Genomic DNA, 18436 nt, shown 5'->3' on the forward strand with positions numbered 1-18436 from the left:
CGGTACAGCGCCGCAACCTCTGTGAGAGCTGTCCAGTGCTGAACCCGGATGCGGCTGGGCCCGCGGGGCTAGACCCGAGCCTGCCGCACCCAGCGGAGCCCGGACCGAGCTTTTGGGAGCGCTGACGCAGAGCGCTGGAAGGCGAGAAGCAGTGGGCTCCACGCCGGGCATGGACCAGCAGAGACTGGACTCCTACCAGTGGGGAGCTAGCTTCAATGAGCACGTCCTTCATAAGGTAAGATCTCCGGCAGTCCCCTGCCCCCATCCCAACGCTGGGAGAGGGCGCCATCAGCAAGAGTTCTCTCCACTCCCCTGACTTGGCTTTGGGACTTAAAGAGAAACCAGTCCATATCTGTGAGCCTGGGAGCCCCTTCTGTTGGATCCTGTTTGCTGCTCAAAACAGGCTTGCGTAAACACTGGGGGAGGGGCCGACGCCTCAGATTGTCAGAATCTCTGTTCATTTATTTAAGTCACCTGTGTCCCTTTCTCACTCACTTCCTCCTGCCTCAGATCCATTTGAACTCCTGTGTACCCTGAGCACCCTTGCCCGTCCGTGACCCTTCTGGCTGGCTGTTTGTCCTCTCACCCTTCCTTCACAAGCTCCGGCCCTGTTATGTCTGGGAGTTGTGGTCACAGACCTGAATTCCTGGCCAACTTGGGTGAAATCACACATAGAAATGATCTACAGCAGGAATTAGACTCCCTCCTGGCTCCAGAAAGCTGCCCTCCGGCCACAACTTGCTCTTAGCCCACCGGAAAGCATTTGCTTGTTTCAAAGCTGTAACTCATCCCTTGCCTCCCTCATTCAAATTTCTTATGCAACTCAATCCCCAATAATGTAGGTTTCCTCTCAGAGTGATCGCTGGGGAAACGTAGCAGCCTCTCTCTAGGCAAGTCTTTTAATCCAAAATCCATCACCTCGAAAGAATCAGAGCCCATATTTGCCACAAGAAGTCATTATTGCCTCATCCTTTTCTCTGCCTTCCTCACTGAGCCCTTATATTTCCTACTTTGCTAATACCAATTTATCTCTTAGTCCCCTGACTAATGTCCTATACTCGGAGGTTATAGGTCCTACACTCGGAGATTATTTAAATCAAAATATCACTTTAAAAATTTCATGAATGTGGGGCACTGGCTGGCTCAGTCAAGAGAGCATGTGACTCTTGATCTCAAGGTCATGAGTTTGAGCCCTACATTGTGTGTAGAGATTATTTAAGTAAATAAATAAATTTTAAATAAACAAATAATAAAAATTCCATGAATGCAAGCTCTGAAATAATCCAATCCACTCTATTCCCCTGTTACACAGTTTACATTTGAGGAAACTAAAGTCCGGAGAGATAAAGTGACTTGTGCAAGAAAATAAGGTGGTAAATGGCAGAGCTTGTACTAAAAGCCAGGAGCCATGACTCCAAGTCTAATACCTTTTTCTCTGTACAAGTGTGGTCCACAGGCCAGCAGCACTGGCCTTACTTGGGAGCTTGTTAAAAATGGGAAATCTCAGGCCCCACCCAAGACCTACTATTTGAATTTGTATTTTAAAACAATCCTTAGGAAATAAATATGCACACTAAAGTTTCAGACGAACGGGCCTGCATCACACTGGCTATTTACTTTTTTTCATGTTTATTTATTCTTGAGAGAAAGAGACAGAGTGTGAGCAAGGGAGGGGCAGAAAGAGAGAGAGAGAGAGACAGAATCTGAAGCAGGCTCCAGGCTCTGAGCTATCAGCGCAGAGCCTGATGCAGTGCTCGAACTCACAAACCACAAAATCATGACCTGAGTGAAAGTCAGACGCTTAACCAACTGAGCCACCCAGGTGCCCCCACACTGGCTATTTCTGACACAAGTGAAGGAAAATCAACTAACAGAAGTGCATCTGTAAATTTAAATAGTCCATGTGACTTCTCCCTCCAGATCCCTGAACCCCTAAACGTATAGAGAAAGAGAGAAATGTATAACAACTACCCCAGCCAGGAAGTTTTAAAACAGTTACAATCTGAAGTAAACTAGAGTAAGATGTAATTCTTTGAGGTTGTGAATCTAGCCTCAGTAGAATGTGCGTTCAAGCAAAGGCATATAATTACAAATCAATTACAGTAGCATCCTGGTAATTAGATATATGAGTCTCTCCAAGTTTAAAACATCTTATAAAGATGTAAATACTCATGTTGGTGCTTTAAGATTTTGAAGTCAAAGTTGTCAAATTATTGATTAGTGTGACTTTTTCCACCTCAATTATCCACATATGAAATATAGGATGTAGCCCACAAGAACTTCACTTCCTTTGGGTTTATTTACCACCGAATTGGGAGAGAGTCTGTTCTGACAACTTCCAATATATTTGAAGACAAATGTCTACTTAGTACTTGTGAATGCTTGGTTTCTTCAGCTTGATTGTGAGCATCTTGACAGCAGATGCTGCACTCAAACCTTCCGGTAACCGACAGAGTAATGTATGTATAGAAAGTTTCCTTTTCATATAATGCTGATCACCTCCTCCTAATGTGATTTTATTATTGTGAATGATTTTTTAATGTGATCCACCTAAGAACCTTTATGTAAAAGGGCAGGGAATAAACATACTTGTATTATGCTTAGGTTTGCTATATAATAGAGTCCAAGAAATTCTTGTTGATTCATTAGAACATATTGGCCATGGGAAGCAGAGTTCCCCTCCAACATTAGTTGCCAGAAAGAATGATTTTTAAGATCAAGTTTTTATTGAAGTATAACAAACACAAGAAAACCTCAAATCATATGTGTACATCCTGATGCATTATCACAAAGTGAGCACCTCTGTGCAACCACTACCAAGATTAAAAGAAAGAACCTTGCCAGCTTCCCAGGAATCCCACACATGCACCTTTCCACATACTGTCCCTTTGCCTCCCCAGAAGTTACCTTTACAGAGGGGAAAGTATCATTTAATGTTTTGACAGGACTTCCAGATTTTATGTAGGATAGTTTTTAAAACTTGCTAGAGAAGACACATTGCTGTATGGTGGATAGAAACCCCAGGCTTGAAATCAAACAGACCTTGATATGACTTTGAATGACATCTGTGAGCCTCACTTTTCTTATCTATAAAATGGGAATAATAATACCTGGCTTATTGTCTTTTGAAGGAAGATGTTAGATAATACAATGTAAATATGTAGATGTAAATATGTATTTCTGTGGCATGGTGGTTGTTTTTAGGGCACATATCTCGGGCTCCAGAGCAACTTCAGTAGGTGTCACATGGAGTGTCACCTAAAACAATGAATCTTTGTAAGAAGAACGGCAGTTCTATAAACAGAAACACACACACACACACACACACACACACACACATTCTTCATGGGCACAGTCCCATGGGATTAAGCTCACACACCCACCTCACTCACTCATCAAGGCTTCCATGTGAATATCCCAATCCTGATTTTCTAGGTTGAATATTTCCTTTCTCTGGGAGGTGAAGCATGGGGCACAATAAAACCTCTCATTAAAATTCACTTATATGGAAAACATATGCCAAATATCATCAGCCTTGGATGGTACCTGCACTTTAGCTAGTCCCAAGAGTTAGAGGGTGACCCAGGTGAGCCTGAGTAACTCTTAGAATATTCCTGGAGTGTGGGCTGGAAGCTGGGAACTGCTTGGAAACATTGAGTTCATCCATCACATGCTTGGAGTTTTTAAATAGAGTTGCTATTATTCTCACAAATCTGAATATTTGATGCAACTAAATAATTTAAAACATGTGAACAACCTTGCCTCTCTTTCACTGAGAGACCTCCTAGCCCTCTCTTGCTACCAGTATAGTCTTGAGAGCGGTCGAGAGCAATGGTGAGGCTTGGAAACTCAGGAACAGCCCACGGATTGCATTCTTGCTGTGCCAGGGCCTTAACATGAACTCTAGGAAAATGAAGCACAGAGCTTTGCCCCAGATGCTAGTGAATCAGGACAAAGAGACTCACTTCCTAATTCGCTACCACCAGCACTCTGATGCACACCCACATGCTAACCTTGTTCCAGGAGGGGCAAATAATTGCTAAGCCAAAGTCACTCTCCTCTGTAGCATCTCAGAAAGACCATTGACCAAGGGGGAAGAAAGATGTGAATGTCCATCCATTCATCCAGGACTTAGTCCTTGTTGGAAAAAAATGGAACTATCAGGGAAATAAGGACAAAACGTCTGTGTCTCACAAGGGATTTCCATTCCCTCTGACTCTGCTCTAACACTTCTAGCTGAGTGAGAAAGCCAAGAGGTCATCTCCAGTACTCCCCTCCTCACTTGTACTTTTCCTTCACATTTCTTGTCTACTGTTCATCCTGTGATTTCCACACCCTTTATCCTTATCCTTCTCTTTTTTTTTTTTTTTCACTTAATGTTTATGGTAAAAGAATCTGATTCCACAGGAAAACCTGTACCCATAGGTGAGGAGATTTTACTTTCAAAATGAGTCCATTGTACCTCAATGAGGTAGTGTCGATGGTGGGAGGGGGAGGGGTTCTTTAAAAAAAAAAAAAAAAAGTAAAACCAAAGCCAGAGCACTAGCTCCAGCCCTGCCCGATTTCCATCCTCAGCTCAGGAACAAACAAACAAGCCAGTAAAAGTTAACTGTTCCCTGTTAGAATGTTTCCATTTGCCTGTTTTCCTCTCTTGGTGGCTCTGGCCGCTTTCAGATAAATAAATGAAGTGTGTGTTACGTCACTGAGGATCTCTGGCGGGTCTGAGACTCCCTTGACCAATTTGTCTGTCCTGCCCAGATCCCAGAGCAGGCAGCTGGCTTGGGGAGTGGTGCTGGCTGGTTCTCTTGGACAACCTCAGCAGGAAATGATGGTGACTCAGTCCAATATCTCAAAGCCATTTTCCAAACTCTTCAGGCCTCCCTCCCCAAGTACTCCTCCCTCTAATTTGGGCTTCCTGGTGTCTTTTGTTAGAAAATATCTAGGACTCACCAGTGTTGGTCCACTAAGATTTTTTTCCTAGAAGCTGTTCTGGGGAGTGGCTTTGACTTCCTTCATTTTGTGGGCAGGAAACCCAGATTTGCTGGAAGTAAACAGCCAGAGGTGAGCACCAGGCTGGGGAACTGTTAAACAGGAAATCTGAAGTGGCTCTAAAAGAATCCCAGTGTGCTCCTTGCTTCTGGCCTCCCGTTCTCAGGCAAGAGAAGCAGTCCCTGGAGACGGCAAGTGAGAATGGAGCCCACGGCTCCTTTGCCAACTTGCACAGCATTCAAGTAATGTGCTTCTCCAGTCCGCAGTGGCCCTGGACCAGCCTCCCACCGGCCAACCAGAGGAGGTTTTCTGGGGCCAAGTGAGAGCTCCAAGCCAACAGCCAACAACAGATCTGGAAATCTTAACCCTTAACTAACTGTACCAGTCAAAACCTCCCCAGACCTCACCCTGCTCCTCAAGGTAACAAGGTCCTATGAAAATAATCGTTTAAACAGGCAGAACTCAAGAATCCCCTAACGGGTGATTCCTATCTCACTGACCCTGATGCCAAAGTCTGCTCCCTCCCTCCTTATTTGTATTTCTGCTTAGTGGCAGACAGTTTTGATCCATCCACATGAGGGTGCTATTGAATGCTTTGTGTTTCTGAAAATGGGATACTTTTTTAATGTTTTTTTATTTTTGAGAGAGAGGAACGTGGGCAGAGAGAGAGGGAGACAGAAAATCCAAAGAAGGCTCCAGGCTCTGAGCTGTCACCACAGAGCCTGACTCAGGGCTCGAACCCACAAGCTTCGAGATGTGGGAGCGGAAGTCGGATCCTCAACCGACAGCCACCCAGGCGCCCCTGCAAATGGCATACTTTTAAGGGTCTTGAACAACTAGTCCTCTGCCCCTGGCTGCCACCAACACACACACACACACACACACACACACACACACACACCTCCTTTCACAAGGTATAGGCAGGGCCAGTGATAATGTGTTCTTGGTCTCTATCCCTCCTCCTCTTTTGTTGTTAAGGGCCTTTTAAAGGCAAAGCAAACCTTTCCTCTCCCCTTCCTCCTCCTGCCTCCCTCCTCCTCCCTTGCTATTTGAATTTTGCATCCACACCACTCCCAGAAAGTCTGCTTACTATAAAGCAGATCTGTCATGTATCAGAGCAAACCTCCAGGGGACTGTCAGGAACGTAGCACCCTGCTTTTTCCAGCCCCTCCCAGCTTCACACTGAGAAGCCCTCAACCCTCAGAAAAAATGGCATTGCTGGTAAAGACTCAGCCCAGATGAGGCAGAGCCCCCCTCCAGCCCATCAGGAGCCTCATCCTCTGTAGGGGACAGTCTTCCCTGAGATTCTTCTCCCTTCTCCTGCTCCCCTTGTCAGGTGTCATTAGGTTGGGAACAGAGAAGTACAAAATCATCTCTGCACTATCATCTGGAGGGACCCAGTGAGACTAATAATTGTTAATCATAAATGATAAAAATTAACGCATGATTCATCTGTGGAGCATTTTATAGTTTACAAAATACTTTAACATATGCTGTGAGACTTAATACTTACCACATGCTTTTTCCAGTAAGGGTTATTATTAATTCCATATTATAAATAGGGAAATGGAGGTGAAACGGAAAAAAAAAAGTCACTGCTCAAGGTCACAGTTGGTAGGAATTGTAAAAATTTAAATAATAACAGCAGACCCTTTATAAAGCAATGTGCCAGGCACTGTTCTAAGGACCTTACATCATTCAATCCTACAGCAACCCCATTTTAATCTCATCTTAAATTTATTTTTAAATTTATTTATTTTTGAGAGATAGAGTGAGACAGAGCACAGGCAACGGAGGGGCAGAGAAAGAAGGAGACACAGAATCCAAAGCAGACTCCAGGTTCTGAGCTGTCAGCACAGAGACCGATGCAGGGCTCAAACCCAGGAACGTGATTGTGACCTGAGCCGAAGTCGGACGCTCAACCGACTGAGCCACCCAGGCACCCCTCATTTTAATCCCATTTTATAGATGAAGAAACAATGGGGAGCCTGGGTGGCTCAGTCGCTTAAGTGTCCGACTTCGGCTCAGGTCACGATCTCACGGTTTGTGGGTTCGAGCCCCGCGTCGGGCTCTGTGCTGAGAGCTCAGAGCCTGGAGCCTGCTTTGGAATCAGTGTCTCCCTCTCTCCCTCCCCCACTTACACGTGTGCATACGCACTCTCTCAAAAAATAAACATTAAATAAATAAATAAATAAGAGTAAACAAGGCAGAAAGACAACAAGAAACTTACCTGAGGTCACCCAGCTAATAAGTGGCAGAGCCCCGATTCAAACCTTAGACAGCTGGACATGCAGTGGGATAGGGTCAGGAGAGGGCAAAGAGCTGTGCTGAGGGGGTCACCGAGTGTCCTCATTTAGGGTGTTGGCAGTGGTCCAGTGTGTAGCCCCCAGCGCTGTAGGATCAGAGCCCACTTTTGCTCACTCACTCAAGAGGGGATCCATCTCTGCAGGCAGGCTCGTCAAGACTCATGTATTGTTCTCAATGCCAAGCCACATTATCTCAGGGGATTGTTTGCTAAGCATGAAATCCAGAAAAAAAGGAGACTTGGAGGGTTCAGATGTTTAATGAAATCAGGCTGATATGGTTTGATGGCTGGTGACGCTATGCACACAGCTCGAACGTGCAACTCCTGTGGCCCCTTCTTCCTCAGGTCCTCTCTACCCTGACCCCTGCCTCCCTGGCTATATTTATTCCTGGTATGGGGGAAAGGGGCATGCTGTTCTCTCCAGACCTCGTTCCCTGCACTCCTTTAGGAACTACTTGCCTTTGAGTTTGAGAATGCCCAGGACTCGACCTGACTGGGGGCAAAGGGGTAGGGATGCTCCCTCTTCCAGAGGCCCCATCAGACACACCAACAGTTGTCATCTTATATCTTTGCCTCCATCTTTCTCAGTGCCCTTGTCAGGGCCTTAGGGATTTGGGCTTCAAGGGAGAGGACCATGAAAGAAGAAAAAAGTGATTGGGGCCATTTCTCCATAGCCTACCACTGCCCTATCCCACATGCCCCCCATTGAAACCGGACATCGCTTTTGAGAATCTTGAGAATGAATTCAACAAACTTCTGCTGGGTATCATGTGTTCCTGAGCACCCAGGAACAGGGCCTATTCCCAACCCCCAAGGAACTGAGTGTGGCAGACGGGGCGGGTCAATGGGCCGGCACAGAGATGATTCAGGCCCCATCTGACCTTTGCCTAATATGACACATGGACTTCAGTGTCTATGAAGACTTTTTAAAGGTCATGGACCCCTTGTTCTCGCGTGGTGGGAAGTGGGCCCCTGGGTCAAATGCTTGCAGCTCTCTCAGACTACCAAGTACTGAGTCCCGGCTCAGGGGCTGATCTGAAGGGCTATAAATTTCAAAGCTCCAGGAGGGGTTCCCAATGCTGAAGGCCAAAATGGCCCTGGGCCCCAAAGATAGGAATCTCTTCCAGTCCATGTCCAAGACAGGGAGGGGTTCCCCAGTGTACCTCTGAGAAGTACCTGCAGTAAAGATCCATGGCCCAAGATTGGCAGAGTCAGATGAGTGGCAGCAGAGTTGGCACCCCCTCCCTAAACATTGCCAAACATCTGAGCCAATAAACATCCAGTCAAACTCAAAAATGCCAGAGCTCTGACCGACCCCTGGGGATGATGGGTTGGTCCATGAAGGGAGTCTTGGGACAGACAGAGGTAAGGGGTCAGGTAAGCTCTGCAGTCATGCCCTCAGAGACCCTCACTCCCGCATACCTGAGGAGCAGGGTCTCTTCCAGACATCATAGAGCAGCACCACAAACACAAAGAAGGCCACACAGAGTAGCCCCTGACCACCACCTGCTTGTCTGGCCCACTCGTTGCCCTGTCCACCCCCTGCCCTGTTCACCACTTGCCTGCTCACAGATTTGCTTAGAGCAGGAGGCAGCTCATTAGCTAAAGAAGAGAATGGGGCTTGGGGTATCAAAAAAAAAACTAGGTTTTGTCCTGGCTATGCCACTCACCAATTGTACTTCCTTGGTCATTCCATTCAAATAGCCTTTTATAGTTTGCAAAACACCTGCATATAAGTTATCTCATCTGATTTCCACAGCCCTGAGCATAAGCCACCCAGGTTTCATTGTTGTCTGTAAACAGAGAACTCTGGTGGTCAGGATCATTTTGATGGACAGTGACAAAACCCAAGTCAAACCACCTTAAACAAGAAAAGAAAATTCATTGGTTTGTGTAAGTGCGAAGCCTGGCGATGCTGTTTAGTTGGATCCAGGGACTCAGACAATGGCATCTGTCTCTGTCTATCAACATTCTACCCTCTAACTTAGCTTTATTCACAGGTAGGTTTCTTGTGGGGTCACATGACTGTCAGCAGGTGCAGGTCACATCCTCACAGCTACTAGTTTCCAATGAAGTCCTATATCTAATGCTCATTGGACTGAAATGGGTCACATGGAGGAGTCGGTCCCATCCAAGGCCTATTGACCACGAGTGGAAAAGAGTGGTTTCCAAGGAAAAGGGGGGTGTGTTAGCTATAGACTAGTCATGAAAAAGCAACTTAGGACTCCATGGTAATCCTGGGGAAGGCTGGGTCCCAATATTTTCAAATCTTTAATGAAAAGTGACTGAAAAAGAACTGAGCTGAACTTGTCACTCTCCCCATGAAACTGGACTGTGTCCCATACATGGTGTCATTTAAGACTGGATACCCAGACTTAGGTTATTAACAATCAAACTTAGGTAATGAACTGATGTCACCCTATAAACCAATTGGCTTACTGGGACTGTGGAGCCACACCTCACCCTATGAGTGGGCGTAGGCTGTCCTGTAGAGGAAACAGATGACCCAACTTTCAACCGCCCCAGGAGGAGGTCGATGCAGGGACAGCAGATGAGGACACAGGAAGCAAGCCTCAGGTTAGAATGAGGGCAAGTTCTTCCTCCTGGTTTTGGGACCAGGGTCAGTTGGTGTGAAGACGCCTGAATTTTTCCAGTGGGAGTAAGGCAAGAGTAGTCTATGGTCACGTGGAAGCAGTTGAGAAGTGATATGGAAGCCTTCCAAACAAGGCCAGCTTTGTGGGTGTGCCACCTGGACAGTCACTTGGGGCTCCACATTTGGAAGGGCCCTGTGATTAGTTTAATACCCTGCTGTCACTATCTTGAGATCATCTCAATATGTTTGTACAAGGAGTCCCGTATTTTCATTTTGTGCTGGACCCCAGATTATGTAACTGTTACTGCTGTCAAGTAAGAATCCCTGGAGGGTCTGAACCCTGGTCTGTGCAGTAGTTCTGAGCTATTGACTTGGGTGCATCCTCTTCTTTTGGTCTCACTCCATGACTGGTTTCTGATGAGCCATGAAGAGCCAGAGAAGGGTTATCTCATGCTCTGGGCAGAATAGCAAAGGGGTGATCAGTACTCCCCCAAATGCTGTCACTGTGTCACCAGTGACATTCACTGGCGAGGAATGGTGGTACCCAGGTCCAGAGCAATCTGCAAGGGTAACGGGCAGCAGGAAGCATGGTGTGGAAGGCAGATCAGAACACCCAAAAGTGAACAGGCAAGGTTCCAGCCTTGGGAACCTTGGGGTAGGTGGCTTCCCCACATAGGTCTGGGGAAGAAGTAAATGAGGCTTGTGTTTGTGACTTGAGCACTGGGTTGGATAGTTAACTTCTATTGGTTAACTGCAAGAGCCATTATTATTAACACATGTCTAATTACAAAATTTGAGAAATGCAAAACAAAGAAAAAATTATCTGTGATGCCACTGTTTCAAGACATGTACCTTATATTAAAATGGAATTGTTCTCTAAAGTATATATATACGATTGACCTTTGAACAATACAGGTTTGAACTGCACAGGTGCATTAACATGCAGATTTTTTTCAATAAATACCATATAGTCCACTATGGCATTTCTCTTCCTTATGATTTTCCTTTTTTTAAAAAAATGTTTTAACATTTATTAATTTTTAAGAGACAGAGAGAGCAGAGCATGAGTAGGGGAGGGGCAGAAAGAGAGGGAGACACAGAGTGTGAAGTGGGCTTCAGCTCTGAGCTGTCAGCACAGAGCCCAACACAGGACTCGAACTCACGAACCGTGAGATCATGACCAGAGCCAAAGTCGGACACTTAACCAACTGAGCCACCAAGGCACCCCTCTTCCTTATGATTTTCTTAATAACATTTTCTTTTCTCTGACTTATTTATTGAAAGAATACAGTATGTAATACATATAACATACAAAATAAGTGTTAATCAGCTGTGCTATCAGTAAGGCTTCCAGTCAACAGTAGACTAAGTAGTTAAGCTTTGGGGAAGTCGAAGTTATATGCAGATTTTCAATTGCACAGGAGTCAGCACTCCTAACACCCCCCCTCCCACTGTTGTTCAGGGCATTGTTCATTTCACCCTCATTAGTTTTAATGCTTACATAGTATTCCATTGTATGAACACATGAAAATCTGTTGTTAATTCTGAAATGTTGAAGCTTATCAAAAGGTACAGAGAATATCATAACAAAAAGGAAATGCCCATGTATCACCATTCATATTTACTAGATGCTAACATTTGGGGGGCGTCTGGGTGGCTCAATTGGTTAAGCATCTGGCTCTTGATTTCCGCTCAGGTCATGATCTTGTGTTTCATGAGATTGAGCCCCATGCTGGGCTCTGCACTGGTAGCATGGAGCCTGCTTGGGATTCTCTCTCTCTCTCTCTCTCTCTCTCTCTCTCTCTCCCCCCTTCCCCACTCGTGCTCTCTCTCTATCTCAAAATAAATACATAAACATTTAAATAAATAAATGCTAACATTTTGCTGTAAGAAAGCCTTGAAGGAGACTTCTATGGGTCATGTGGGTGCTAGCCCCATGAGACTTCTCAGAGATAGCTGGGATCTGCTGGAGGGATATTGGTGGGGACCCAAGGTCCCACAGTGGGAACCAGAAGGTTACTTTGGTTACTTTGAAATCACAGGACATAGGCTGTGGCACTTTGGTTAAACTCTGTTAGGCAGAGAAGTCATTGGACCCTGAGAGACATTTCATGATTGTCCAAGGCCACTCAGCAAGTAAAAGACAGAACTCCATCCCCAGGGTGTCTAACCCCAGACCTTGAATTCTTCCCCATTAGCATGCCGGCATGGCCCTCCCTGGACCCCTGGGATTCTCAGGGAAAGGAAGGCTTGAACTGGTAGCTTCCCCTTCTGATGCTGACTTCCTGCCATCCTAGTGCAGCCCTGGTAACAATTTCAGCCTGGCCCAGGACAAACACTAAAGCAGAGTCAATGCCAGTGGGGGACATTCATTCGCAATGCAGATTCAAGACTCTGCCTCCAGACCTGCCCAGATGCTATTGGAAAGTAGGCCTACTGCAGTGAATAACCATTAACTGGGTCTCAAGGGCAAAGGAGCCAAGCAACTTTACCTCCTAAGGATTTGCCTCCACCAAACCCAACTGCAGGATAGCAACCCCAGGAAAGCAAACCTAGACTTACACCAACACCACTCCGGGGAAGCCTCTCCTTCACTTTACCTCCTGTTTCTCCTTCTTCTGTTCTCAGGTCTCACTGTGTTTTAAGATAAAACACTTTACCTCTCCACCCATTCTACTTTGACTTGCCAGGAGTTGGTGGGAGATCACGAGGTCTTTGGGGTTTAGTCCTTCTGCTTTTCTGGCTCATTATTATTCTTGCAAAGGCTGTGTGAAATTTTGAAATGAAGTCATCATCTGAACTTTTGCAACTCTTTCCAGTGACCAGTGGGCTGGCACTGGGCACCATGGCTGAGACCAGCGGTTGAGACCTTTTGCCTCTTTGTCACAGAAACCCTCACTACCCTTGACAGAGGGCAGCATCCTACGTGGGAATGCCAGAAGGAAATTCTATGTGGCTGCTGTCAGAATGGCAAACCAATTGCCAGATACTTAAATAACATAAAGGCACAATTGGTCATTGGTTTTATTGGGGGAGAAAAATAATGTTAAAATAAGAAGACTGGCATCAATTTGTCAGTTTAGTACAGAATACTACATAATGCAGACCAACTCACCTGACCACCTTGCTAATTAACATAAGGCAATGAGAGTGGGTCAAGGGCTGTGTGGGACCCCTAAGCTACCTAATGCTTAGGACTAAGGTAAGGTATGTTTGCTTCCCTCCTTGGAAGGAAAAAAAGAAGCCAAATAATGAGCGACCATTTCTTCAGTAGTGGGGGAGGGCGGGTACATGGGTGTTTGTTTCATTATCCTTTATAACACATACACACATTATATAGACTCATCAAATACTTTATAACTTAAAATGAAGCAATAAGCTAGTAAAAAACAGAATTGAGGACATCTGGCTTTGTATCACAGAAGAAAGGAAGGTGATGGAGAGGGATGTGGGAGAAACCCCCCAGGATGGAATTTTTATTCTGGAACCTGTAGTAAACACCTCCTCTCTACTGAAGTAGATATTCTATGACACAAAGGTTTAGAATGTCTCTTCTCTATTCGTGACCTTTAGGAACAAAGTCTTAACCTCCTCCTTAATTCTGAACTTGTCCTCAGTGATTCCTTCAGCAGGTGAGCATCAATCACCCTTTCTTGTTGCAAGAACCACATGCCCTCAAGACAGGGCCATGTGAGTTTGTGGTTCACAGTGGGCTGCTTTGGGAAAGGGGTTGTGCTGAGTAGGCGGGATTGGACTGAGTCAAGGGGCCCTCTTCCCAACTGATGGAGGGCCATGGGGCCCTCATAAACAACAACCTTAGTCAGCATCCAGATGAGTAGGATTACTAGGGGTTTGGGGGGAACCCTAGGCCACAACCCCTGGAATGCAGCAGAGAGAGTTCATGTCCAGAGAACATATCCAATGTGAATAAGATCAGTGTCTGCCAGCCCTTAGCCCACATGTGAGCACCATCCTGGACAAAGTATCAGTCAATTTGTAGGCAATTACACACATCATATTGGCAGAAAGCTATCAATTGTCCTTTCTTGGGAAACCTTCCTACTATTCTGGCTTGGGGGTGCTCAAATGTCCATTCTTTTATGAAATTAGGATCATAACAATTTAGTAGAAACTTTCTTCACCAAACCCTCTCTTAACCAAAGATTAGGTTAGCCGTAGATTAGATTAGCCAAAACCCTTCAATCTCATGGCCAATCATACACATTGGTTATAATTATGCCAGCTAATTAATCCATGTATAAACTAATCAACTATAAGTGTAAACAGAAAAGATATTGACCAGTGAAATGAGTGTGAGCAAAAACACAAAACAAAAAAACCCAGCTATTTCTAAAAAAAAAAAAAAAAAAAAAAACAGATTGAATGCTTTGGAAAGACTCAATAAAAACATGTCATTAAAAAAAAAATGCCACCAAATTCAGAATGAGTGAGAGAATTATAAAATATTGGGAGGAAAAACATAAAAACAAAGAAAGGTTTCTCAATCCGATTGCTTCATAAGTGTCTACAATGTCTTGCTCCACGTCCGAGAAACTGGAACAAGGGCTCCAGGACACTACAATGTGGGCAGAAACACATTGTGCAGAAACAGCAATGAACCCTTCTTTCAAGAGACCCGCAAGTAAACAAAGAAAAGGCCTAGGTCTACATCAGAACACTAGTAAATTACTACACATTTAGATATCTTGAGTAGAAAAGAAGTCCCTTAAAGGAAGCATATATTTCTTCACAATTCCCTCACTTAACCAACAGTTTCAACAATCCGATCAATTACCAATTCCATTTACATTGGAAAAGACTGTACCTACTTGGTAAAATAAAAGGCTGACCACAATAATAGTCCCTCCCAATCTAAAAAAAAAAATTATTGGTGCATGATATCAACTTATTCCAGCAGTCTGGCCTTTCCAAGGCTAAGTGGCTATGAACTCTACTTTCAAGATGTCATGCAAAGGTAAGCTTCAGCGTCACTTCAATCCAACACTTACCCTAATCATGTATTTTGGGGTTTGGGTTTTTTTTAATGTTTATTTATTTTTGAGAGAGAGAGACAGAGCACAAGCAGGGGAGGGGCAGAGAGAGAGGGAGACACAGAATCCAAAGCAGGCTCCAGGCTCTGAGCTGTCAGCACAAAGCCTGATGCGGGACTCGAACCCACGAACCGTGAGATTATGACCCGAGCAGAAGTCGAACGCTTAATCAACAGAGAACGCTTAATCAACAGAGCCCCCCAGGCACCCTCCCCTAATCATGTATTTTGAAAGTTACCAGCCCCGTATATTTTTCTCTCAATCGACTCTCAAAAAGGCTGCGTCTCCTGAAAGCCAGTAATATGCATACAGTTCTCAAAAGGAGGTTGTCCAAACCCTACAATTTGTGGAATCTTTAAACATTAATAATTCAAAAACCAAAAGAGGGAAACCCCAGCAACTTTAGAACATGCTATAAATAATTAGGCACTCAGTCAAAGCCGAGTGGTTAAATATCTTGGAATCTGTCTTAACAGAATGTGCTTTCCTGGAAACCATACAGCAAAAATGGCAAATGTCACTCTCACTCAAACCAGAGGAACTATATCTGAACTTCCTTGCTCTTGCAGTAAAGGCACTAGTCCGACACCCAAAATCTGCCTTAACAAATTCTTTAAGGAGCAGCCGGATATGGCTGAGACAATACCAGGATACCAATCTATAAACATTATGAAACGGTTTCCTTTCAAACCTCTTACATGTGTTTGCTTCCCCTCCCCACCCCACCACTCCAAGTACTTCCCCCAAGCACTCTCTAAACGTCAGCTCAAGCTTGAACAAATTGGGCTGCAGGCAGGGCAGATCCCTGCAGTCATGACCCAAACCCCAAGAACCCGAATGTTTCCCATGAGGGCCACCAGTCAGCTGCAGAATGTAGATTGGACAGGACAGCTTTTCCAGATGTCATGAGCTAGCCAACCCCATCTCTCAGGACACGAGAAGGTCCCTTTTCAGACAGCCACCAACCCAGATGGCTGGAATTTCAGATTAAAACATTATCTCCAGCAATATATCTGACAGACACCTTTTCAGAAGCTTGAATAAGGCAATTAAAAGTGATCAGAGTGGATCTGTCTTTCTAAGTGGATTTACCTTTCCTCAGTTCAGCTAGGCTGCCAGAACTTTCCATCTCCAGCCCATATCTACCGTCAAGATGAAGGCAGAAGCAACCAGATTCCTCCAACCAAATCAAACTGAGCTGAATTCTAAACTTCCCTGGGTTTCTAGATTTGTGTCAGAAGTGTCAGCACACTAATTGGTGTCTGTGATAGATTACCAGAAAAGATGAGTGCCTCACTATCCAGAATAACCATGTACTTATAAGTTCTGTGAGGTGCTGACCGCCTAAAAACTCAGCAATAAAGCCACGTTATGCACAATCGCTAAAATGCACTGGCCCAAGGCTCTCTGTTATTCTTATACTTCGACTCACTCTGGTTTTGCTCTGCTTTGAGCTCTTCCACTTAAAAATCCCTCCGTAGGCACTTCCTGCTCTGTAAATCTGAATATTGGCTGGGTCAGAGGCACCTGGGTGGCTTAGTGGGTTAAGTGTCCAACTTTGCCTCAGGTCATGATCTCGCAGTTCATGAGTTCGAGACCCACATTGGGCTCTGTGCTGACAACTCAGAGCCTAGAGCCTGCTTTGGATTCTGTGTCTCCCTCTCTCTCTCTGCCCCTCCCCCACTTGCACTGTCTCTGAATTAATTAATTAATTAATTAAAGTAGGCTGGGTCAAAAACAGTCTCACTAACCCAACAAGCTTCAATGACCAGTCCAGTAATATTTAAGTTTGTCCAGGCTCTGCAAATCTCTCCAGGATGGTTCAGCTTTTGAGGTTCTAAGGAATCAATCATCTTTCAGGAAGTGGGAACAGGAGCAGAGAGCCACACATGCTGGGATGGGCATCCACCAAGTCTGCCTCCCCCCACACCGCCTGGGGTGTCTGTGGTTGTGGGAAGTCAGTAAACCCCAGGTCATTAATAGCGGCCCCTAAACACTTCTATGGACCCTGTACCTGTGGGGGCAACTGCCTGTAACCCCAGGCATAGCTCATCATTTCTTCCCAAGCTGTGACTCCTCTCCCTGATGCTTCATCCCAGCCTCCACCAAAAGAGACCTAAGTGAAGTAATAGACCTTTGTCCTGCAGTCAGGAGGAATCATAGGGAATCCTCTTTCCCCTGGCTTCAGGAGGATGAAAAATCTCTCCACTTCATGATTCTGGGAGTTTGATCCTGAAATTCCTTGGGCTGCCCAGGTGGCCCTTCCTAGAATGACAGATACTTGCGTCCCTGCTCCTGAAAGTTTGCCCTGCGTTCCCACATCTGGACCATCACATTATTTATTCGTTCAAGGCAACATAAAAACATTTAAGAACCCGCCATGTAGGAGACCTGCTATGCACAGGGGATACAGCAGTAAATGAGACAAAACCCTCACCTTCAGGCAGCCTAGAGCCTAGCTGAGAGGGAGAAACAATAAACCCACGTGCCAATAATGAATTTCATAAAGCAGTACCCACTATGAAGGAGGTAAAACAGGGCAATGGGGAGATATTAAGGGTGGTGGCAGGACTACTGCCATTAGGGTGGTCAGAGAAGGCTGCTCTGGGAGGGGACAATGTGAGCTAAGATGTGATGGTACAAAGAAGCTAACTAGTCTGGGGTGCCTTGGTGGCTCACTCGGTTAAGCGTCCAACTCTTGATTTTGGTTCAGGTCATGATCTCGTGGCTCGTGGGATCAAGACCCAGCACAGAGCCTGGTTGGGATTCTCTCTCTCTCCATCTCTCTCTCTTTACCCCTCTCCCCTCCCCCACCGGCCTCACATGAGTGTGCTCTTTCTCTCTCTCTCTCTTAACATAAATAAACATTAAAAAAAAAGAAGAAGCTAACTAGTCACACATCTGTGGGAAGAACATTCCAGAAAGAAGATACACAGCAATTGTCAATGCCCTGAGAAAACAGCAAGCTTCATCTTGTCAGAAGGACAGTGGCTGGAGCTGGGGTCATAGAGGCAGACAGGGACCCATGTATCCCCTGGACCTCCTGGGCTGCAGAAGAAGCCACCAGAAGGTAATAAGCAGTGAGTGACCACATCTGTGCTTTAAAAAGATCCCTCTGGGGCACCTGGCTGGCTCAGTCAGTTAAGCATTCAACTTTGGTTCAGGTCATGATCTCATGGTTCATGAGTTTGAGCCCCGCATCGGGCTCTGTGCTGACAGTGCAGAGTCTGATTCAGATCCTCTGTTTCCCTCTCTCTCTCCCCCTCCCCAGCTCACATTCTCTCTCAAAAATAAATAAGCATTGGAGTGCCTGGGTGGCTCAGTCAGTGAGACATCGACTTTGGCTCAGGTCATAATCTCTTGATCCGTGGGTTCAATCCCGCATTGGGCTCTGTGCTGACTGCCCAGAGCCTGGAGCCTGCTTTGGATTTCGTGTCTCCCTCCCTCTCTGCCCCTCCCCTGCTTGTGCTCTTTCACTGTCTCTCAAAAATAAATAAA

General features: G+C 45.5%; 1 protein-coding gene across 1 annotated transcript in view; it reads left to right on the forward strand.

Moving 5' to 3' along the window:
• Positions 1–46: 46 nt before the first annotated feature.
• RAB37 (RAB37, member RAS oncogene family) overlaps positions 47–18436 on the forward strand; it is a 54760-nt gene continuing 36370 nt past the window's right edge. Inside the window, exon 1 of the mRNA XM_086687966.1 lies at positions 47–235. Within this exon, the coding sequence (XP_086544092.1) occupies positions 170–235 (66 nt within the window). The 5' untranslated portion in view covers positions 47–169. The remainder of the gene's footprint in view (positions 236–18436) is intronic.

This window comes from Puma concolor, chromosome E1 (assembly GCF_028749965.1).
Source record: "Puma concolor isolate L17-30 chromosome E1, mPumCon1.1.hap2, whole genome shotgun sequence".
Classification (NCBI taxonomy): domain Eukaryota; kingdom Metazoa; phylum Chordata; class Mammalia; order Carnivora; family Felidae; genus Puma; species Puma concolor.